Genomic DNA, 25,316 nt, shown 5'->3' with positions numbered 1-25,316 from the left:
GTAAAAAAAGTTTCAGGCAAATAAAAAATGTCAACTTAAAAAAGGTTTTCGGTTTGTAAAACCGAGTATGCAAATCAGCTGTTTCCGATGTTGCATACTTTATTTGGTCATAACCTTTTAACGAATTGTCTGACTTCGATAATTTTTGGCATGTATATGGGTATTGATAACACAGGTTTCTAGAACAATTTCTAGTTTTCCATGACAATTGGATCCTCCTGAGTAAAAGTCCCATACAAACTGGAAATTTTTTGGTGCTGGCAATTATTACTTTCGCGAATTCAATTTTTCTTAAAAGTGTTGTGCTTGTAGCGCATTGTAACATTGTAGTTCTCAAAAGTAATCATAATGAAGCTTAAAAAGATGCCTCCTTAGATAATATATCGAAAAATATATCGAAAAATTTTCAGTATGTGGAGGATGTGTAAAATACTATATACCTATATATGTACCTTCATAATTCAACTTTAATTACAACTACAAGGGTCCATGGCTGACTGCAAAGATATTTCTTTATACAATTTTTATAAAATCACAATCCCTGACGGATTTTGTTTTTTGACAATTTCCAATTTACAAATGCAATTTCGAATAAGTGGTGTCCTATTTTCTTTTAGATGTACTTCAGGGAAAGAAGTATTTGTGCATTGAAATTATTTAAAAAAAAATCATAAAATAATTATATTAGGTTTTTGATTAAATTTTTTTGATATTGCTTGAGTACATATTAACAAAAAAATAACAATATATTTTTCGTAAACGTTAAGATTAACTTTAAATTAAATAAAGAACTTTATTTTCATATGAAATAAGTATATGTGCATACTGCAAGAAAATTCGAAATACAAGTTGAACAATTTTTTAACAATTTTAAATATACTTCTTAATAATTTATATGTTTTCCTTTCTTAATAAAAATTTGATTAATCCGATTGGGCATTGAAGTTGCCAAGTTTTGCAGAGTTGTCGGATTTATTTGATCCCATTCCTTGATCAAAGCCTTTTTGAGGTCATTAACTGTGTCGAACTGGCGGCCATTCTTGTAAACTTTATTAGAAAGTATTCCCCAAAGATCTTCTATTGGGTTTAGGTCTGGGCTGATCGCTGGCCATTGCAATAGCGGTATTTTTCTAGCTGCCAGAAAGTCTTTAGTTTTACGAGCTGTGTGGATTGGCGCGTTGTCTTGCTGGAATATCCACTCATCCCCATAATGGTCTCCAGCAAATTCGATGAGCACAGTTTCCAGTAACTCTATATAAATTTCTGCATTTGTTCTAGTCGGTATAAAACAAAGTGGAGACTTCCCAGCATACCCAAATCCGGCCCAAACCATTAATGATCCTCCACCGTGATTTCGTTTATGGCAGATCTGTCGTGGTTGCCTTTTGTCTCGCCAATACTTTTGACAGGAGTCAGGACCGTCTAAATTAAATTTTTTTTCGTCCGAAAATATAACTTTTTTAAACTCCTCCGACCAAAATTTGTATTGCTCAGCAAATTGTAGACGAGCGGTTATGTGACGCTTTAATAGCCTTGGTACAGCGTCGCGTGAACCATATGTAACCATTTTGTTCTGGTTCAAAATTTGGTTTATACGTCTTTTGGATACGTCAAGATTCAGTTGACCTTTTATCTCCATGCAAGACTTGTTGTCTTGAACAGCTAGACGCCGAATTTGTCTCTTGCACCGCTCGTCGATTTCAGTGGGCCTGCCGCTTCGCTTTATTTTTCCATAACTTTCCGGATTTTTAAGGAAGTTACTTATTGTATTCCTGTGCCTATTTAATCTGGCAGCAATATAAGAAATGGTCTGGCCAGATTCAGCCAGTCCTTTGATCATGCCGCGATCTTCCTCTGACAAATGTATACCACGTGGCATTCTACCGTAAAATCAAACTTAATATTAATTATTTTATTCTACAAGGATAAACAATATATTTTACTTACGTTCCGCTGATTAAAAAATATTTTTAGATCACACTTCTTAGCTTACTCGCTATCAATAACAAAATAATCTCAATTTGCACATATACTTATTTCCTATTAAAAACACAAGTTTCAGCACATGTTATTAAAAACGGTACAACGAATGATGCCCAAAGAGGACCATTGAATTAGGAGATGTTCATAAAAGATAAGAATACAAAACTTCGTACTTACAAAAACTGTACCGTTAACTTTAGAGAAAATAAAATAAAATTAAAAAGTGCACATATACTTATTTCCCTGAGGTATGAGCCAAATCACGTACAAAGGTAACTGTGACTTTACTGATACCATATACATTGTCTAATATAATCATAACGAAATAATCTAATGTTATAAATGTTGTTATATTTTTTTTCTAGGCATGAAGTTTTAAAAGGAAAAGCTAATACGAACGGGGAGAGCAACATTGAGGAGGATTGCGAATTCAAACGAGATTCACGTGATGACCGTTCACTGCCAAAGACTATTTGCCAGAATGAACCAGTAAGTAAAATACCGGGTGCATGCATACATTAATATTTCATCCAAAAAGGGCAATAAAACCAAATAAAGACAAAAGTTAGTAAAAGCCCAGTGATTAATTCTTTTCGCCAAGGTGTTTAGTGGCGTTTTTTGAATGGAATAGGCAGCCAGGACTGAAAAATATATTGGATTGATACTTTTAAAGGCTTAGGTAACACAATTGGCGTTTTTCAGGACACTTACACTTGCTATTTATATTTCTTTATAATAAAAAATGGTTTTATTGTTTTTCAAATTATTCTCCACCAAGAGTTATACACTTTTGCATGCGCTCAAACACATTTTCAGTGCACTTTTCCCACTCCGATTGAAATACATCCAAAACATGGGTTTTGAATGCTTCGACAGAACATGCTTGGTCCAAACATTTTTGTGGAAAAGGCCACTTGGTCCTTATCTGGCTAGAAGTGTCCTATGTCAGACATATAAATAGCAGTCTTCGTATGAAACAAACTTGCGCTGTGTAGAAAATCCTACATTCTGATAATCGGCAGACGAATTTAAGCGTAATGGGCGTTAGAGTGTGTGAAAGTGTGTGTACATTTCAGCTAAAATTTTTATACCCGTTACTCGTAGAGTAAAAGGGTATACTAGATTCGTCGGAAAGTATGTAACAGGCAGAAGGAAGCGTTTCCGACCCCACAAAGTATTTATATTCTTGATCAGGATCACTAGCCGAGTCGATCTAGCCATGTCCGTCTGTCCGTCTGTCTGTCCGTCCGGATGAACGCTGAGATCTCGGAAACTATGGGAGCTAGGCTATTGAGATTTGGCGTGCAGACTCCTGAGCTTCTTACGCAGCGCAAGTTTGTTTCGGCACAGTGCCACGCCCACTCTAACGCCCACAAACCGCCCAAAACTGTGGCTCCTACAGTTTTGATGCTAGAATAAAAATTTTAACTGAAATGTATTGTTCTCATCAATACCTATCGATTGACCCAAAAAAAAGTTTGCCACGCCCACTTTAACGCCCACAAACCGCGAAAACCTGTGACGCCCACAATTTTCATGCTAGATAAAAAATTTTAACTGAAATGTATTGGTCTCGTCGATACCTATCGATTGTTCCAAAAAAAAATTTGCCACGCCCATAACGCTTAAATCTGTATACCGCCGGTAGGTGGCGCATTTTAATCTCGCTTTGCTGCTTGCATATCTCCATATAGCTGAGTAACGGGTATCTGATAGTCGAGGTACTCGACTATAGCGTTCTTCCTTGTTTTATCATGAGAACATGACGAGACTAATGTATTTCAGTTTAAATCTGTTTTTAGCATGAAAGTTGTAGGCGCCACAGCATTGTGCGGTTTGTGGGCGTCAGAAAGGCCGTGGCATTTTCGCGTAACAAAACTTGCGCCTCGTAGAAAGCTACGGAATCTAAATTGAAAATCCCAATTCTCTACCTCTTATAGTTTCCGAGATTAAAACTATGGGAGCCACGGTTTTAGGCGATTTGTGGGCGTTAAAGTGGGTGTGGCAAACTTTTTTTTTTTGCGTCAATCTATAGATATTGACGAGACTAATACATTTCAGTTAAAATTTTGTGTCTAGCATAAAAATTGTGGGAGCCACAGGTTTTTGCGGGTAGTGGGCGTTGCATATTCGCGTAACAAACTTGCGCTGCGTACAAAGCTACGGAAAGTTAAAGTGGTCGTTAAAGTGGGTGTGGCAAACTTTTTTTTTAAATCAATCGATAGGTATTGATGAGATTAATGCATTTCAGTTAAAATCCCAATTCCCTATCTTTGATAGGTTCCGAGATAACCTCGTTCATATTTACAAATTTTTTATATTTTTGGCCGGTTTGTGGGCGTTTAAGTAGACGTGGCAAACCATAATATTTTTTAAACGGGTCAACAAGTAATAGTATAAATCATGTACTCACTTTTGCTTTTCACTGTAATTATACTGATAGTTCCAATGACAGCTTTATGATATAGTCGACCGATTTTTACATAACAATGTCAATATTCGGAGATCTTAAAATATCGCTAGTCCCCAGAGTAGAAGAAAATATAATGAAAACAATAAAGCATGAATTTTAAATCGTTAATTTTTTATCTTTTTTTTTTAGCAGCTAAATATTTTGTGTAGTCGTCCGACTAAAAACAATTTTACACTCTGTGAGTGGAAAATAATTTCATTAAAAGCAACGATGACGCTCTAGTTTGATTATTCCAAAGAGAGCTGTATATAATTGTCTGATCCGTCTTTCTTCTTCGCTGAGTTGCAAACTTTTGACTGAAACCATAATACCCTCTGAAAAAGTAAGACAACAATTTTGTTTAATTCCGTCTCTTTCCTCATTGCCATTGCTCCTTTGTTCCCTTGCCTATATGCCCTGCCCCTGCTGCTTTTTTTATTGGGTGTTGTAATTTGTAAACACAAATTAAGTGGCATATACGATCTTAAGAAGTAAACAAAACCGCCTTGCCTTTAACAGGTTGTTACTCAACTCCGTGCCAACAAAATTAGTTTTCGTGGTTTATTTTAACGATTTCCATAATATTTAGGTGCTCCAGAGTCCCATATACATTTTTTTCCATCACATCTGAGGTATAGCTGAGAATACAAAAAACTGATGTTTGCACACATTGCATTATGTGGCTGTTGTGACTCGCACCCGATCGTTCAAGTTGAGCGACCAAAAGTCTACTCAGGGGTTCTTTCACACACTTTGCAGCGACAACACAGGGCATATGTCAAACTTCAATAGTTGTATTCAATTAACAAAGGTTCAATCTTTGACTTGAGCTTATTGTAGGTCTACAAACGCGAGAAGCTAAAAAAAAGTTGCTTCTCCTTGGTGTCTGCTTCTTTTTCTTTTTTGTCATCGTTTAGTGGCCAAAAATTTTTGATTTATTTTAAATTTGACAACATATAGGAGCAGATAATGAAACTAAAAAAATCGGTTTTGTTGCTATAACAAATCCAATAAAATATCCGCAGTAAATTGCTTTAATTGGACAATGGATTCCAAGAAAAATAAAAATTACTTTCATTTAAGATTAAGAAAAACTCAGCAGTTATTTTCAGAAGTATATAAAGGACAAAAAATACACAGACTTATTTGAGTAATTTGTAATCAAATTGAAAAAAATTGTATTAAAACAAGGAAGAACGCTAAGTCGAGTACCTCGACTATCAGATACCCGTTACTCAGCTAAATAGAGATATGCAAGCATCAAAGCGAGATTGAAATGCGCCACCTACCGGCGGTATACAGAATTAAGCGATATGGGCGTTAGAGTGGGCGTGGCAAATTTTTTTGGATCAATCGATAGGTATTGACGAGACCAATACATTTCAGTTAAAATTTTTTTTCTAGCATGAAAATTTTGGGCGTCACAGGTTTTCGCGGTTTGTGGGCGTTAAAGTGGGCGTGGCAAACTTTTTTTTGGGTCAATCGATAGATATTGATGAGAACAATACATTTCAGTTAAAATTTTTTTTCTAGCATCAAAACTGTAGGAGCCACAGTTTTGGGCGGTTTGTGGGCGTGGCACTCTGCTGAAACAAACTTGCGCTGCGTAAGAAGCTCAGGAATCTGCACGCCAAATCTCATAGCTCCCATAGTTTCCGAGATCTCAGCGTTCATCCGGACGGACAGACAGACGGACAGACGGACATGGCTAGATCGACTCGGCTAGTGATCCTGATCAAGAATATATATACTTTGTGGGGTCGGAAACGCTTCCTTCTGCCTGTTACATACTTTCCGACGAATCTAGTAAAACCCTTTTACTCTACGAGTAACGGGTATAAATATTGAAGGAAGGGCATTGCTTGTTCTTGGACTGAGCGCTTCACATTGTTATATACCTGCTCCTTACAGTAAAAAATAATAAGAAATGAAAAAAACAAAAAAACAAATCCTCTCCAGGATTTGAACATCTCTGACCCTTGTGTTCGTACACGCGCGCTTTATCCGGTTGAACCAAAGACAACTTACATTCATGTTCAAACCCCGTGTTTAATAAGACCATTGTTTGCAATCAAATGGATTTTGTCCACTATAATGTATTGGTCAAATTCAGCTTTCGGCCCCATAAAGCGGGCAATGGAAATAGCTATGCTCACCCTTTGCCGGCACATGTACAGCGTACAACAGCAGCCGTCACACACACATAGACGTGAAATTCATGACAGAAAACAAATGTCATTGTATTGCGTGCCGACCGTTGGTCTAACTATAAAAAAGTAAACAAGAAAAAACCCTATAGTTGACGCCCTAGACTATCATATACCCGTTTCTCATCTTAAGGTGGACACCACACAAAAGCGCCACGTAGCGTCTATTTCAATAACACGCCACCTAGCTTTCATTCCTATATGTATTTGTAGGTGGCGATTTAATAATATCTCGTTAAAAGCCGATTTGCTCCATAAATACATCTCCATCCTTCTCGCACTGTTTTGAATTTGCTAAATATGTATTATTATTTGGTTACAACTTTTTAATGAATGATCCGATTAAAATGATTTTTGGCATGTAGGTGGGTGTTCATAGCAGTCAAAATTGAACTTTGGTCTGTATGATTGTACAAGATAGCATGTTGGCCTGGGGCATTAGTGCAATTTTAACGGCTTCGTGGATGGCTATTAGTTTACTGGAGGAAACGGATGAATAGTGGAAGAGTCCTGCTTTGATCGGCGTCGGTGTAGAGAAAATTGTGGGAGGGAGGGTGTTCTTTAAGGATTCGAAAATTTGTTTATAGGTTGTAGGAGGTGTACTGGTTTTAGTATAGTTGGGTATGGTTGTGTTGTTGGCTTTGATTATAATTTCCATGGCGTATTTTTTATAATGGTAGTTTTTAATTGGTGTGAAGGGAAGGTGAAAATCGTTACAAAAGTCATTTATTCGATCTATTGTGCTGGGATATTTAAATTTATTTTTAGAGTATTTAGTAAGGGTTTTAAGGGGAGGGTCGAATGAATGTATGATTTTTTTTGAGAGTTTGCCTGGTGGTGAGAATTTTACGGTGGTCAAATGTGCTTATATTGGCTCTATTAGCAGGTTGTTAGTTGGTGTAGTCCTAAAAGCACCGAGTGCTGATCTGACTGCGACGTATAGTGTTGTTCTTAATCTGTTAGTAAGGTGATTAGGGCAGGCAGTAGTCAAGTTTGGAGATGAGGATGGACTTAGTAATTGGATAAGGGAGGATGTGTTGGTGTTGTATTTAGGAGAGCAGAGGTGTTTTATAATGTTTAGGGGCTTGCAGAATTTAGTTTTTAATTTATTCATGTGCTAGGACCAGCTATATCTATTGTTTAGAGTGAGACCTAGGATAGTTGCGTTGTTGGTTTTTGGGATGTTTACGGAGCCGGTACGAATTATGGATTTGCAATTATGTTTGCGACAGATGGTAGGCTTTGGCATTTTTCGACTGATAAGGAGGCACCTAAGTAGGAGCACCAGTGTTTTATTTCTTGAAAGAGGGAAGTGAGATCTACTGTGGTGTTTTTATGACTTTTGTGCTGTATGATTAGGTGAAAATCGTCGACGTAAGAAGGGAATTTTTTTTAGGATTAGAATTATTTTTGTTAGGAAATAGTAGCAGATTCGAAAAAGAATTACGGAAATGGGAGAATCTTTTGGGTTTCCGTTGCTGAGAAGAAAACTGTTGAACATATTTTGACCGTTTTTGATAATGCTTTTCCTATTGGTCTTGAAATTGGCTACATATTTGATGATTCGAGGACCTAGCTGCCATTCTTGGAGTTGTCGGATTATAGAGTGGACTCTTATTTTGTCAAACGCCTTGGAAAAGTCCAGGGAACAAATCTTATTGTTTTTACCCTTTTTAAATCCGAACTGGTTGTTGTGAATGAGTTTGTTTGTGGTAACAAACAAATCCTTTTGGGGATAATTTTGTCTATGACTTTGGCAAGACATGGGGTTAGGGAAATTGGTCTGTATGATTTAGGTTCGATTTGGGGTTTTTGAGGTTTGAGAAGATGGGATGGGAAGGATGAGGCTGAATTTGTAGGCTTGAGTGATGTGGAAATCTAGAATATTATTAAAGTGATCGAGAGTCCTGTTTTTAAAGGAGGGGGTGCGTTTTGGATCATAGAATAGAAGGTGCGGTCCATGCCAGGGATGGATCCATTTAGGGAGTTGAGGGCGGATAAAAATTCAATAAAGGAAATGTCTTTCTATTTGATTGTCTGATTGACAAGGATGGTAATTTATATAAGTATTTGTGAGAAGTTTGTTTGTCCTAAATGAATCGGAGAAGTTGATATCTTCAGCTTCTTTTAGGTCTGCGAAGGTGTTGGCTATTTCAGATGGGAATGTAGATGGGGTTTGGGTTAGTGAGTTGTGTATAGCATGGATATGTATGTTTGGTAGGGTAGAGGCCGCATAATCGTTTTATGTTTGGCCACATTTTTGATGGGTCGGATTTTGGAATAATTTCAGGGTAAAGTTGTGTAAGGAGGTTCTCTTGGCTAATTTTGTTGCTCTTCTGTACATAGCATTTAATCAAGAGCGGCTTCTTTGTTTACATTGCTGTTGCAGGTTTGTGCTAGGGAACTGAGAAAGACCCACTCTCCTGTTTGTGTGTGTAATGGCGACTCCCTTTCGACTGGTGGACAAATGCCTGATTTAGCTTTCCACAGTGGTTATCGTTTGGGTAGAATTGCTCCAAATAGGAAAATTGAAATAGATTTTTTTCATGGGCGTTGCATATTCGCGTAACAAACTTGCGCTGCGTACAAAGCTACGGAAAGTTAAAGTGGTCGTTAAAGTGGGTGTGGCAAACTTTTTTTTTAAATCAATCGATAGGTATTGATGAGATTAATGCATTTCAGTTAAAATCCCAATTCCCTATCTTTGATAGGTTCCGAGATAACCTCGTTCATATTTACAAATTTTTTATATTTTTGGCCGGTTTGTGGGCGTTTAAGTAGACGTGGCAAACCATAATATTTTTTAAACGGGTCAACAAGTAATAGTATAAATCATGTACTCACTTTTGCTTTTCACTGTAATTATACTGATAGTTCCAATGACAGCTTTATGATATAGTCGACCGATTTTTACATAACAATGTCAATATTCGGAGATCTTAAAATATCGCTAGTCCCCAGAGTAGAAGAAAATATAATGAAAACAATAAAGCATGAATTTTAAATCGTTAATTTTTTATCTTTTTTTTTTAGCAGCTAAATATTTTGTGTAGTCGTCCGACTAAAAACAATTTTACACTCTGTGAGTGGAAAATAATTTCATTAAAAGCAACGATGACGCTCTAGTTTGATTATTCCAAAGAGAGCTGTATATAATTGTCTGATCCGTCTTTCTTCTTCGCTGAGTTGCAAACTTTTGACTGAAACCATAATACCCTCTGAAAAAGTAAGACAACAATTTTGTTTAATTCCGTCTCTTTCCTCATTGCCATTGCTCCTTTGTTCCCTTGCCTATATGCCCTGCCCCTGCTGCTTTTTTTATTGGGTGTTGTAATTTGTAAACACAAATTAAGTGGCATATACGATCTTAAGAAGTAAACAAAACCGCCTTGCCTTTAACAGGTTGTTACTCAACTCCGTGCCAACAAAATTAGTTTTCGTGGTTTATTTTAACGATTTCCATAATATTTAGGTGCTCCAGAGTCCCATATACATTTTTTTCCATCACATCTGAGGTATAGCTGAGAATACAAAAAACTGATGTTTGCACACATTGCATTATGTGGCTGTTGTGACTCGCACCCGATCGTTCAAGTTGAGCGACCAAAAGTCTACTCAGGGGTTCTTTCACACACTTTGCAGCGACAACACAGGGCATATGTCAAACTTCAATAGTTGTATTCAATTAACAAAGGTTCAATCTTTGACTTGAGCTTATTGTAGGTCTACAAACGCGAGAAGCTAAAAAAAAGTTGCTTCTCCTTGGTGTCTGCTTCTTTTTCTTTTTTGTCATCGTTTAGTGGCCAAAAATTTTTGATTTATTTTAAATTTGACAACATATAGGAGCAGATAATGAAACTAAAAAAATCGGTTTTGTTGCTATAACAAATCCAATAAAATATCCGCAGTAAATTGCTTTAATTGGACAATGGATTCCAAGAAAAATAAAAATTACTTTCATTTAAGATTAAGAAAAACTCAGCAGTTATTTTCAGAAGTATATAAAGGACAAAAAATACACAGACTTATTTGAGTAATTTGTAATCAAATTGAAAAAAATTGTATTAAAACAAGGAAGAACGCTAAGTCGAGTACCTCGACTATCAGATACCCGTTACTCAGCTAAATAGAGATATGCAAGCATCAAAGCGAGATTGAAATGCGCCACCTACCGGCGGTATACAGAATTAAGCGATATGGGCGTTAGAGTGGGCGTGGCAAATTTTTTTGGATCAATCGATAGGTATTGACGAGACCAATACATTTCAGTTAACATTTTTTTTCTAGCATGAAAATTTTGGGCGTCACAGGTTTTCGCGGTTTGTGGGCGTTAAAGTGGGCGTGGCAAACTTTTTTTTGGGTCAATCGATAGATATTGATGAGAACAATACATTTCAGTTAAAATTTTTTTTCTAGCATCAAAACTGTAGGAGCCACAGTTTTGGGCGGTTTGTGGGCGTGGCACTCTGCTGAAACAAACTTGCGCTGCGTAAGAAGCTCAGGAATCTGCACGCCAAATCTCATAGCTCCCATAGTTTCCGAGATCTCAGCGTTCATCCGGACGGACAGACAGACGGACAGACGGACATGGCTAGATCGACTCGGCTAGTGATCCTGATCAAGAATATATATACTTTGTGGGGTCGGAAACGCTTCCTTCTGCCTGTTACATACTTTCCGACGAATCTAGTAAAACCCTTTTACTCTACGAGTAACGGGTATAAATATTGAAGGAAGGGCATTGCTTGTTCTTGGACTGAGCGCTTCACATTGTTATATACCTGCTCCTTACAGTAAAAAATAATAAGAAATGAAAAAAACAAAAAAACAAATCCTCTCCAGGATTTGAACATCTCTGACCCTTGTGTTCGTACACGCGCGCTTTATCCGGTTGAACCAAAGACAACTTACATTCATGTTCAAACCCCGTGTTTAATAAGACCATTGTTTGCAATCAAATGGATTTTGTCCACTATAATGTATTGGTCAAATTCAGCTTTCGGCCCCATAAAGCGGGCAATGGAAATAGCTATGCTCACCCTTTGCCGGCACATGTACAGCGTACAACAGCAGCCGTCACACACACATAGACGTGAAATTCATGACAGAAAACAAATGTCATTGTATTGCGTGCCGACCGTTGGTCTAACTATAAAAAAGTAAACAAGAAAAAACCCTATAGTTGACGCCCTAGACTATCATATACCCGTTTCTCATCTTAAGGTGGACACCACACAAAAGCGCCACGTAGCGTCTATTTCAATAACACGCCACCTAGCTTTCATTCCTATATGTATTTGTAGGTGGCGATTTAATAATATCTCGTTAAAAGCCGATTTGCTCCATAAATACATCTCCATCCTTCTCGCACTGTTTTGAATTTGCTAAATATGTATTATTATTTGGTTACAACTTTTTAATGAATGATCCGATTAAAATGATTTTTGGCATGTAGGTGGGTGTTCATAGCAGTCAAAATTGAACTTTGGTCTGTATGATTGTACAAGATAGCATGTTGGCCTGGGGCATTAGTGCAATTTTAACGGCTTCGTGGATGGCTATTAGTTTACTGGAGGAAACGGATGAATAGTGGAAGAGTCCTGCTTTGATCGGCGTCGGTGTAGAGAAAATTGTGGGAGGGAGGGTGTTCTTTAAGGATTCGAAAATTTGTTTATAGGTTGTAGGAGGTGTACTGGTTTTAGTATAGTTGGGTATGGTTGTGTTGTTGGCTTTGATTATAATTTCCATGGCGTATTTTTTATAATGGTAGTTTTTAATTGGTGTGAAGGGAAGGTGAAAATCGTTACAAAAGTCATTTATTCGATCTATTGTGCTGGGATATTTAAATTTATTTTTAGAGTATTTAGTAAGGGTTTTAAGGGGAGGGTCGAATGAATGTATGATTTTTTTTGAGAGTTTGCCTGGTGGTGAGAATTTTACGGTGGTCAAATGTGCTTATATTGGCTCTATTAGCAGGTTGTTAGTTGGTGTAGTCCTAAAAGCACCGAGTGCTGATCTGACTGCGACGTATAGTGTTGTTCTTAATCTGTTAGTAAGGTGATTAGGGCAGGCAGTAGTCAAGTTTGGAGATGAGGATGGACTTAGTAATTGGATAAGGGAGGATGTGTTGGTGTTGTATTTAGGAGAGCAGAGGTGTTTTATAATGTTTAGGGGCTTGCAGAATTTAGTTTTTAATTTATTCATGTGCTAGGACCAGCTATATCTATTGTTTAGAGTGAGACCTAGGATAGTTGCGTTGTTGGTTTTTGGGATGTTTACGGAGCCGGTACGAATTATGGATTTGCAATTATGTTTGCGACAGATGGTAGGCTTTGGCATTTTTCGACTGATAAGGAGGCACCTAAGTAGGAGCACCAGTGTTTTATTTCTTGAAAGAGGGAAGTGAGATCTACTGTGGTGTTTTTATGACTTTTGTGCTGTATGATTAGGTGAAAATCGTCGACGTAAGAAGGGAATTTTTTTTAGGATTAGAATTATTTTTGTTAGGAAATAGTAGCAGATTCGAAAAAGAATTACGGAAATGGGAGAATCTTTTGGGTTTCCGTTGCTGAGAAGAAAACTGTTGAACATATTTTGACCGTTTTTGATAATGCTTTTCCTATTGGTCTTGAAATTGGCTACATATTTGATGATTCGAGGACCTAGCTGCCATTCTTGGAGTTGTCGGATTATAGAGTGGACTCTTATTTTGTCAAACGCCTTGGAAAAGTCCAGGGAACAAATCTTATTGTTTTTACCCTTTTTAAATCCGAACTGGTTGTTGTGAATGAGTTTGTTTGTGGTAACAAACAAATCCTTTTGGGGATAATTTTGTCTATGACTTTGGCAAGACATGGGGTTAGGGAAATTGGTCTGTATGATTTAGGTTCGATTTGGGGTTTTTGAGGTTTGAGAAGATGGGATGGGAAGGATGAGGCTGAATTTGTAGGCTTGAGTGATGTGGAAATCTAGAATATTATTAAAGTGATCGAGAGTCCTGTTTTTAAAGGAGGGGGTGCGTTTTGGATCATAGAATAGAAGGTGCGGTCCATGCCAGGGATGGATCCATTTAGGGAGTTGAGGGCGGATAAAAATTCAATAAAGGAAATGTCTTTCTATTTGATTGTCTGATTGACAAGGATGGTAATTTATATAAGTATTTGTGAGAAGTTTGTTTGTCCTAAATGAATCGGAGAAGTTGATATCTTCAGCTTCTTTTAGGTCTGCGAAGGTGTTGGCTATTTCAGATGGGAATGTAGATGGGGTTTGGGTTAGTGAGTTGTGTATAGCATGGATATGTATGTTTGGTAGGGTAGAGGCCGCATAATCGTTTTATGTTTGGCCACATTTTTGATGGGTCGGATTTTGGAATAATTTCAGGGTAAAGTTGTGTAAGGAGGTTCTCTTGGCTAATTTTGTTGCTCTTCTGTACATAGCATTTGATTTTTTAAAATCAAGAGCGGCTTCTTTGTTTACATTGCTGTTGCAGGTTTGTGCTAGGGAACTGAGAAAGACCCACTCTCCTGTTTGTGTGTGTAATGGCGACTCCCTTTCGACTGGTGGACAAATGCCTGATTTAGCTTTCCACAGTGGTTATCGTTTGGGTAGAATTGCTCCAAATAGGAAAATTGAAATAGATTTTTTTCATGGGCGTTGCATATTCGCGTAACAAACTTGCGCTGCGTACAAAGCTACGGAAAGTTAAAGTGGTCGTTAAAGTGGGTGTGGCAAACTTTTTTTTTAAATCAATCGATAGGTATTGATGAGATTAATGCATTTCAGTTAAAATCCCAATTCCCTATCTTTGATAGGTTCCGAGATAACCTCGTTCATATTTACAAATTTTTTATATTTTTGGCCGGTTTGTGGGCGTTTAAGTAGACGTGGCAAACCATAATATTTTTTAAACGGGTCAACAAGTAATAGTATAAATCATGTACTCACTTTTGCTTTTCACTGTAATTATACTGATAGTTCCAATGACAGCTTTATGATATAGTCGACCGATTTTTACATAACAATGTCAATATTCGGAGATCTTAAAATATCGCTAGTCCCCAGAGTAGAAGAAAATATAATGAAAACAATAAAGCATGAATTTTAAATCGTTAATTTTTTATCTTTTTTTTTTAGCAGCTAAATATTTTGTGTAGTCGTCCGACTAAAAACAATTTTACACTCTGTGAGTGGAAAATAATTTCATTAAAAGCAACGATGACGCTCTAGTTTGATTATTCCAAAGAGAGCTGTATATAATTGTCTGATCCGTCTTTCTTCTTCGCTGAGTTGCAAACTTTTGACTGAAACCATAATACCCTCTGAAAAAGTAAGACAACAATTTTGTTTAATTCCGTCTCTTTCCTCATTGCCATTGCTCCTTTGTTCCCTTGCCTATATGCCCTGCCCCTGCTGCTTTTTTTATTGGGTGTTGTAATTTGTAAACACAAATTAAGTGGCATATACGATCTTAAGAAGTAAACAAAACCGCCTTGCCTTTAACAGGTTGTTACTCAACTCCGTGCCAACAAAATTAGTTTTCGTGGTTTATTTTAACGATTTCCATAATATTTAGGTGCTCCAGAGTCCCATATACATTTTTTTCCATCACATCTGAGGTATAGCTGAGAATACAAAAAACTGATGTTTGCACACATTGCATTATGTGGCTGTTGTGACTCGCACCCGATCGTTCAAGTTGAGCGACCAAAAGTCTACTCAGGGGTTCTTTCACACACTTTGCAGCGACAACACAGGGCATATGTCAAACTTCAATAGTTGTATTCAATTAACAAAGGTTCAATCTTTGACTTGAGCTTATTGTAGGTCTACAAACGCGAGAAGCTAAAAAAAAGTTGCTTCTCCTTGGTGTCTGCTTCTTTTTCTTTTTTGTCATCGTTTAGTGGCCAAAAATTTTTGATTTATTTTAAATTTGACAACATATAGGAGCAGATAATGAAACTAAAAAAATCGGTTTTGTTGCTATAACAAATCCAATAAAATATCCGCAGTAAATTGCTTTAATTGGACAATGGATTCCAAGAAAAATAAAAATTACTTTCATTTAAGATTAAGAAAAACTCAGCAGTTATTTTCAGAAGTATATAAAGGACAAAAAATACACAGACTTATTTGAGTAATTTGTAATCAAATTGAAAAAAATTGTATTAAAACAAGGAAGAACGCTAAGTCGAGTACCTCGACTATCAGATACCCGTTACTCAGCTAAATAGAGATATGCAAGCATCAAAGCGAGATTGAAATGCGCCACCTACCGGCGGTATACAGAATTAAGCGATATGGGCGTTAGAGTGGGCGTGGCAAATTTTTTTGGATCAATCGATAGGTATTGACGAGACCAATACATTTCAGTTAACATTTTTTTTCTAGCATGAAAATTTTGGGCGTCACAGGTTTTCGCGGTTTGTGGGCGTTAAAGTGGGCGTGGCAAACTTTTTTTTGGGTCAATCGATAGATATTGATGAGAACAATACATTTCAGTTAAAATTTTTTTTCTAGCATCAAAACTGTAGGAGCCACAGTTTTGGGCGGTTTGTGGGCGTGGCACTCTGCTGAAACAAACTTGCGCTGCGTAAGAAGCTCAGGAATCTGCACGCCAAATCTCATAGCTCCCATAGTTTCCGAGATCTCAGCGTTCATCCGGACGGACAGACAGACGGACAGACGGACATGGCTAGATCGACTCGGCTAGTGATCCTGATCAAGAATATATATACTTTGTGGGGTCGGAAACGCTTCCTTCTGCCTGTTACATACTTTCCGACGAATCTAGTAAAACCCTTTTACTCTACGAGTAACGGGTATAAATATTGAAGGAAGGGCATTGCTTGTTCTTGGACTGAGCGCTTCACATTGTTATATACCTGCTCCTTACAGTAAAAAATAATAAGAAATGAAAAAAACAAAAAAACAAATCCTCTCCAGGATTTGAACATCTCTGACCCTTGTGTTCGTACACGCGCGCTTTATCCGGTTGAACCAAAGACAACTTACATTCATGTTCAAACCCCGTGTTTAATAAGACCATTGTTTGCAATCAAATGGATTTTGTCCACTATAATGTATTGGTCAAATTCAGCTTTCGGCCCCATAAAGCGGGCAATGGAAATAGCTATGCTCACCCTTTGCCGGCACATGTACAGCGTACAACAGCAGCCGTCACACACACATAGACGTGAAATTCATGACAGAAAACAAATGTCATTGTATTGCGTGCCGACCGTTGGTCTAACTATAAAAAAGTAAACAAGAAAAAACCCTATAGTTGACGCCCTAGACTATCATATACCCGTTTCTCATCTTAAGGTGGACACCACACAAAAGCGCCACGTAGCGTCTATTTCAATAAAACGCCACCTAGCTTTCATTCCTATATGTATTTGTAGGTGGCGATTTAATAATATCTCGTTAAAAGCCGATTTGCTCCATAAATACATCTCCATCCTTCTCGCACTGTTTTGAATTTGCTAAATATGTATTATTATTTGGTTACAACTTTTTAATGAATGATCCGATTAAAATGATTTTTGGCATGTAGGTGGGTGTTCATAGCAGTCAAAATTGAACTTTGGTCTGTATGATTGTACAAGATAGCATGTTGGCCTGGGGCATTAGTGCAATTTTAACGGCTTCGTGGATGGCTATTAGTTTACTGGAGGAAACGGATGAATAGTGGAAGAGTCCTGCTTTGATCGGCGTCGGTGTAGAGAAAATTGTGGGAGGGAGGGTGTTCTTTAAGGATTCGAAAATTTGTTTATAGGTTGTAGGAGGTGTACTGGTTTTAGTATAGTTGGGTATGGTTGTGTTGTTGGCTTTGATTATAATTTCCATGGCGTATTTTTTATAATGGTAGTTTTTAATTGGTGTGAAGGGAAGGTGAAAATCGTTACAAAAGTCATTTATTCGATCTATTGTGCTGGGATATTTAAATTTATTTTTAGAGTATTTAGTAAGGGTTTTAAGGGGAGGGTCGAATGAATGTATGATTTTTTTTGAGAGTTTGCCTGGTGGTGAGAATTTTACGGTGGTCAAATGTGCTTATATTGGCTCTATTAGCAGGTTGTTAGTTGGTGTAGTCCTAAAAGCACCGAGTGCTGATCTGACTGCGACGTATAGTGTTGTTCTTAATCTGTTAGTAAGGTGATTAGGGCAGGCAGTAGTCAAGTTTGGAGATGAGGATGGACTTAGTAATTGGATAAGGGAGGATGTGTTGGTGTTGTATTTAGGAGAGCAGAGGTGTTTTATAATGTTTAGGGGCTTGCAGAATTTAGTTTTTAATTTATTCATGTGCTAGGACCAGCTATATCTATTGTTTAGAGTGAGACCTAGGATAGTTGCGTTGTTGGTTTTTGGGATGTTTACGGAGCCGGTACGAATTATGGATTTGCAATTATGTTTGCGACAGATGGTAGGCTTTGGCATTTTTCGACTGATAAGGAGGCACCTAAGTAGGAGCACCAGTGTTTTATTTCTTGAAAGAGGGAAGTGAGATCTACTGTGGTGTTTTTATGACTTTTGTGCTGTATGATTAGGTGAAAATCGTCGACGTAAGAAGGGAATTTTTTTTAGGATTAGAATTATTTTTGTTAGGAAATAGTAGCAGATTCGAAAAAGAATTACGGAAATGGGAGAATCTTTTGGGTTTCCGTTGCTGAGAAGAAAACTGTTGAACATATTTTGACCGTTTTTGATAATGCTTTTCCTATTGGTCTTGAAATTGGCTACATATTTGATGATTCGAGGACCTAGCTGCCATTCTTGGAGTTGTCGGATTATAGAGTGGACTCTTATTTTGTCAAACGCCTTGGAAAAGTCCAGGGAACAAATCTTATTGTTTTTACCCTTTTTAAATCCGAACTGGTTGTTGTGAATGAGTTTGTTTGTGGTAACAAACAAATCCTTTTGGGGATAATTTTGTCTATGACTTTGGCAAGACATGGGGTTAGGGAAATTGGTCTGTATGATTTAGGTTCGATTTGGGGTTTTTGAGGTTTGAGAAGATGGGATGGGAAGGATGAGGCTGAATTTGTAGGCTTGAGTGATGTGGAAATCTAGAATATTATTAAAGTGATCGAGAGTCCTGTTTTTAAAGGAGGGGGTGCGTTTTGGATCATAGAATAGAAGGTGCGGTCCATGCCAGGGATGGATCCATTTAGGGAGTTGAGGGCGGATAAAAATTCAATAAAGGAAATGTCTTTCTATTTGATTGTCTGATTGACAAGGATGGTAATTTATATAAGTATTTGTGAGAAGTTTGTTTGTCCTAAATGAATCGGAGAAGTTGATATCTTCAGCTTCTTTTAGGTCTGCGAAGGTGTTGGCTATTTCAGATGGGAATGTAGATGGGGTTTGGGTTAGTGAGTTGTGTATAGCATGGATATGTATGTTTGGTAGGGTAGAGGCCGCATAATCGTTTTATGTTTGGCCACATTTTTGATGGGTCGGATTTTGGAATAATTTCAGGGTAAAGTTGTGTAAGGAGGTTCTCTTGGCTAATTTTGTTGCTCTTCTGTACATAGCATTTGATTTTTTAAAATCAAGAGCGGCTTCTTTGTTTACATTGCTGTTGCAGGTTTGTGCTAGGGAACTGAGAAAGACCCACTCTCCTGTTTGTGTGTGTAATGGCGACTCCCTTTCGACTGGTGGACAAATGCCTGATTTAGCTTTCCACAGTGGTTATCGTTTGGGTAGAATTGCTCCAAATAGGAAAATTGAAATAGATTTTTTTCATCTTCTAGGGCTTTGCGTAGAAGGTAGTTGACTGTTTTAAGGCGCTCCTTCGAGGCAGGCGATTTATGGGCTCAACACTCCCTCCAAAGCATTCGCTTATTGCATAGCAGTCAGTTAATATGCCCAGATACCTGACTGCCGTTAAATGGATTATTTCCTGATATAATAGGGCTGGAGTGTTGTGCAGCTAGTGACATAACAGACACTAGTGCTTCAACTGAGCTGTCAATCTCTTCTTTAAAGTACATGTTTGGAAAGCCGTCAATATATCTGACAGTACTATCGAATATATTCTATTAGAACTTCCCAATAAATCCCATGGAAGAACCCTTCTAGGTTGCATATATAGACCGAATCGGACAATTGACTACGGGTCATTACTTAATGTTGTTTCAGACATTTCGTTGGAGTACACTGACATCATATTGGCAGGTGATTTTAACAGCAACCTATTGTCAGAAAGCCATTTCGTAGATAACTTTAAATCCCTAGGTTTGCCAGCAGCCACTGTGATACATTACTTGACTTATTTCTTATCAATGACCCTAGCAAAATCATACATTATGACCATGGTTTCTGTACCATCCTTCTTCAGACATGACCTAATATTTTTAACATACGACTTGACCTTTGACAGCACAATCAATTCTTTTACGTATAGAGATTACAAAAATATAAACTATAATGAATTGAAAACGGAATTTTTGTGTTGTGACTGGTCATGTATTTACCATCTTCGTCATGTAGATTGTCAATTAGAGGTTTTAACCAACAATGTCCAGTATTTGTTCAACAAGTTTGTGCCCCTAAGGACCAAGGTGATTAAACCAATGCAAAATCCATGGTTTAGTTGTGAAATTAAAAACCTAACCCGCGAGATGTAGCTTACCTCCGGTGGAAGCGATACAAAACTGATGAATTTCGAAAACAATACAAAGAGGCTAGGGTAAAAGTAAACAAAAAGATAAAATCAGCAAAGAAAGAGCATTATAACATACAATTTAATAACTGTGTTAACTCAAAAAACAGATGGAACAAACTAAAACGGTTAGGTATTGGAAAGTGTAAGCAACAGACAGAGTCTGAGGTGGATGTCGAATTAATAAACAAAAAGTTTTTGGAAGCAGATGTACCTGAAGCAACATGCAATCCGTACCTGAATACTCAACCCCTCTGTGATAATAGTTTTAGCTTTATATGTATAAACCAAAGTGATGTTGTCTGATGCTGTTGGTCTCGATAATATGAGTCCAAAATTTGTTAAGCTTTTGCTCCCCTTAATGTTGCCCCATGTTACATATATTTTTAACACGGCTATTACAACGTCTTCATTTCCGTTAATATGGAAAAACGCCAAAATTTTCCCAATTCCTAAGCCAAACAATGACTATAGACCTATTTCAATATTACCTTTTCTATCAAAAGTCTTTGAAAACCTTATGTCCTCACAGATTCAACTATACTTAGCTAATAATTCTCTACTTGACGAAAAACAATCAGGATTCCGTAAGAAAAGGAGTTGTATTACTGCAATCACTTATATTGTAGAGGATATAAGACAAGAACTGGACAGTAACTGCGTACCAAGTTTAGGAATATGTTTAATTTCTCAACTAATGCGACGAAGCTTATTAGGTCGTACTTAACGAATAGGTTTCAAGCAGTCGTCTCTGGAACGCAAGTTTCTTCTCTCCGGAAGTGCCACAGGGATCTGTGCTAGGCCCTTTATTGTTTTCTATATATGTCAATGATCTCCCTAGTATCCTGTCTGAGTGTGAAGTTCATTTATATGCTGATGATGTCCAAATATATGTTAGTAGACCCGTAACTGAAATACATGACTGTGTCCGTATAAGTAATAAAATGTTGTGGCTAATTGAAAAATGCGCAAAGGAAAATGGCTTGGGTATAAATCCTAAAAAATCGAAGTGCTTGGTAATTGGTAAAAAGCAACTATCAACACTTTCACTCCAAAAATTATATATAAACCATACGCCAATAAGCTATGAAGTGAATGCAGTTAATCTAGGCATAACATTTAACAATACTTTATCATGGGGCAACCATATAGTCAAAGCGACAGGGCGTACATATGCTCTGCTGAGAAAATTTTCATTCTCCAAATCGTTCTTAACTGAGGAAGTTAGACTATTAATCGCCAAAGTTATCCTCCTGCCCACTCTCTTTTACGGTATAGAAATTTTTAGAAATTGTGATGCGCGGGATTTGCGTACATTAACTGTAGCTTTTAATTCAGTTGTCCGTTATGTGTTTAACTTAAGACGTTTTGACCATGTATCAGAGCTGACATATAAAATACTTGACCTTAACTTGACCTCCTGGATCGATCTCAGAATTTTAATCTTCTTTCACAAAATAGTGACGAGTGGAGAACCAAAATATCTTTTCAATAAACTTACCCCAGCCACATCTGTAAGAACCAAAAATTACATATGCCCATATCAAAAATAATAAAATAACAATTTCCGTCAACTTTTGTAAAGTGCCTCCAGCAAAAGCTTGTCTTTGTTGTTATTCTAGAATGAATACATTTGTAATTGCAAATAACTATATTTATATACATATATATTTCACATAATACTTACTTTGGCATTGCAAACACGGTAAACTAAAACAAAAACCGCGAATTTGTCTGTGCGGCACTGAAACCATATGTTCTGCAATGTTGTGCAACTCGACGCCCGATGTTTTGGTTAAACATCGATGCATCGATAAACATCAGCATAACATAAAACAAACACTGTGTTCGAGAAGGCAATTTTTCATAAATGGTATCCGGCTATGGAACAATCTACCGCACCAATACAAAAAAATTAGGAGCGCAACTCAATTTTACAATAAAGTTAAAGATCTTTTAAAATATGTTACGATGTAATGCTAATTTGGTAATTCAAACAACAGAGTTAAAATTCCTTAATTTTTCATAATTTCTCTGATGGAAAATCGCCCTTAAAACATAAATCTGAATCAGAAGTAATCTTTATATTTCTTGAAATCTTTGTACACTGTATGCTTAAATTTCGGTTTAAACCAATTTCATGAGGATATTTTATTGGATTTGTTATATCAATAAAACCGGTTTTTAAGTTTTATTATCTGCTCCTTATATGTTGTCAAATTTAAAATAAGTTATGGCAACCTTTGGAATGCTAATAAACATGTATATTTGTATACCCTTGCAGAGAGTATGATAATTTCAGTCAGAAGCTTGCAACGCAGTGAAGGAGACGTCTCTGACTCCATAAAGTATATATATTCTCTCTCAGCATCACTTGAGGAGTCGATCTAGCCATATCCGTCTGGCCGTTTCTACGCAAACTAGTCTCTTAGTTTTAAAGCTAACGCATGAAACCTTTCCAAAAGTCTTATTTCAATTGCAGGTAGTATAAAAGTCGAACCGAGCCGGATCGGATAAGTATGTCCTTTAGCTCCCATAGGAATGATAAAAAAACATATTTTAACTAAATGTAAAGAATGATAACTTCGGTGTTTTTGACATTAACTTCTACTCTTGCGAATTCATTTTTTTTAATATTTCAGAATTTCGAATACAATTTTTTAAAAACGACTATCATATAACTTCTATAGGAACGATCGAATTTTCGGTAAACATATACGGTAGTCAAAGTAAGCGGAAATTATCTGCAAGGTTTTAGAAACTTCGGCTTGCCGAAGTTAGCTTTCCTTCTTGTTTTTTCCTTAATGTGTTCCATTTATACTCACTGCTAGATTTCTTCCAAAATGTTTGCTCAAAAACAGTACATTCTCAAGTAGAGAATACAATTTCAGAACGTCAAAATGGTTTCTGAGTAGTAATTTTTCATTAATAAATTGAACATGGAATAGCAAAACTCCGTATGTATATCATAACATGAAGCGTTTTTATAACTTCTTTTAATTTCATCATTATAGGTTGCGCAATCGCCTAATAAATATTCTGGACTTGACGATGGAGGATCGGAATAAACAATTTATATGGTTCTTATTAACGAATAAAAATAAAGAAAGCGTATATAGTATAATATTAAAAATAAGTTGAAATTATTATTTAATCTTAAGAACAGGTAATTAATAGCTCAAAAGGGGTACCTCTTCGTGTCTCTGCAGAGTTTCGACGTCGATTTCTGGGCGTGAGAGTGGTTATGGCTTTAAACGTCAAAAATCAGGCCTACTTTCAAAATCACATCATACTCTAGTTCACAGATATAAAGTTTAAAGTTCGGAAGGAAATCCGAAATTAGGGCTAAACTGTTATGCATCCCATGTGTGAAGTGCAGTTCAAGTTATATTAGCTACAGCAATTGTAAAACTAGGATGGATTGTGCCGTGGAACAAAAACAGAGCTTATCAAAAATAAAAATGTTCAGAATGCGACTTTTAAATCCAAGACATTGTTCTTTTGGCTCTCTGGTAGGACATTGGGGCTTGAACAAATCCCAGGGAAACCGAAGGCCAAGAACAATAATCGGAAGTTCTTGTGTCGTGCGGTGGAACAGCGAATTTCAGTGCCACCATTCAACGACAAAAGCGCTTTCTCCACGGGATGTTCAATGAGTGAGTCACCCTACTTATATTATATAATTTTCTTATATGCTTAAAGAAAACCCCCGACCAGAATTTCAGACCAACTAACATAAACCGACTGGTCCAATTTAATTGAAATGCTAAAAATAAAAACAAAATTTAAAATTAAATCTATTTGAACGAAAATTGTAAAAGAGAAAAAAAATGAAGTAAACGAATTACAGTTAACAAATGAAAATTAATTGAAAGCAAACCAAATAAAGGAACCAGTAGAAAAATAAAATATAATACTTGGAGCCGTGGTTCGAATTAGCCGCAGGTAGAAAATGCACTCTACTTTGGTATTGCCGAAAGTAACGTCAATGGAATCCACTAGGTTCCACAGCGATGGCCGATGTATTTACGTTTCTCATACACACGGGTTACTCTCCTTTATATATATATATTAAATTTATGTAACAGAGAGTAGGCAAGCAGATCTAATAAAGGTACACTGGATAACAGCAGCAGAAGGCGAACAGCAGGATAACAGCAGCAGAAGTCGTACAGCAGAGTAACAGCAGAAGGAGCAGAAGAAGTACAAGTAGCAGCCGAACAGCAGAGTAAGCAAGAGAGAATTGAAGCAGCCGAACGTGTGTGAAAAGTCAGCAGAAAGCAGCAGCATTTATCCAGCAGTTTAACAAAAGCCAATTGTTCTACTCATTACCTGTGCACCGCGATATAATATTAATAAACAATATCCAATAATATCTTACATTTGGGGGCTCAACCAGTCGCGAACTGCCAGTGAAAAGTGAGAAAATGCGCAAGCCGTATGTCTCAAAAAAACAGTTTGGTGCCGCATAACTCAAAAGCCGCCAGAAAAGGAAACAAGACAACAACAGGGAGGAAAGAAGATCAGAAAGAGAAAACCGTATTTTTAAACAGGCTACCGGTAAAGGTATTGCGCAACAGAATTATGACAAATTAAAAGGAACCACCAGATGAGAAAATGGAAACATACGATGGCCCAAGTGGATCAGGGACAAGTGGAAACCAGGGAAACAAACCGAATCTTATTTCGGTTCCGTTCTGGTACCGGTCCCATACCGAAACGACTTATTCGGTAAACGATTCAATTTTGGTATTGATGTTTTGGTTCCGGTTGTGGTACCGGTACGTACCGGTACAGTTAAACAAATTTGAGTTAATTATGGCAATGAATACATTGAAATTATTTATGTTTTATTAAGAAAATAAAAACTTTATTTGAAGGCACATTAATAATAGTTCAATGGATCCAAAATCATAGAGATGATTATACTTATAATGATAATAAATTTACGAAAAAACGTTAATTATTTGGAAAACATGTGATTGGTTCTCAAAAGCATGATTGCGTT

The 25,316-nt window shown here is 37.0% G+C and overlaps 1 protein-coding gene across 7 annotated transcripts in view; it reads left to right on the top strand.

The window, feature by feature from the left end:
* Nucleotides 1-23,444, top strand: part of eIF4B (eukaryotic translation initiation factor 4B) — a 58,826-nt gene extending 35,382 nt beyond the window's left edge. For 6 of the 7 annotated variants that reach the window (XR_010655110.1, XM_017080615.4, XM_017080616.4 and 3 more), the window contains 2 exons: nt 2,349-2,472; nt 23,323-23,444. Coding sequence is in view for 5 of the 7 variants with exons in the window: in XM_017080615.4 (XP_016936104.1) it covers nt 2,349-2,472; nt 23,323-23,376 (178 nt within the window). In the remaining 2 variants the exon portion in view is untranslated. Of the gene's footprint in view, nt 1-2,348; nt 2,473-23,139; nt 23,266-23,322 lie in introns of all 7 variants that reach the window. The other variant, XR_005015009.2, reaches the window with a different exon arrangement.
* The last annotated feature ends 1,872 nt before the right edge of the window (nt 23,445-25,316 follow it).

Source organism: Drosophila suzukii, chromosome 3, assembly GCF_043229965.1.
Source record: "Drosophila suzukii chromosome 3, CBGP_Dsuzu_IsoJpt1.0, whole genome shotgun sequence".
NCBI lineage: Eukaryota > Metazoa > Arthropoda > Insecta > Diptera > Drosophilidae > Drosophila > Drosophila suzukii.
The sequence above is the reverse complement of the archived record's forward strand: the minus strand, read 5'-3'. Positions and strand labels throughout refer to the sequence as shown.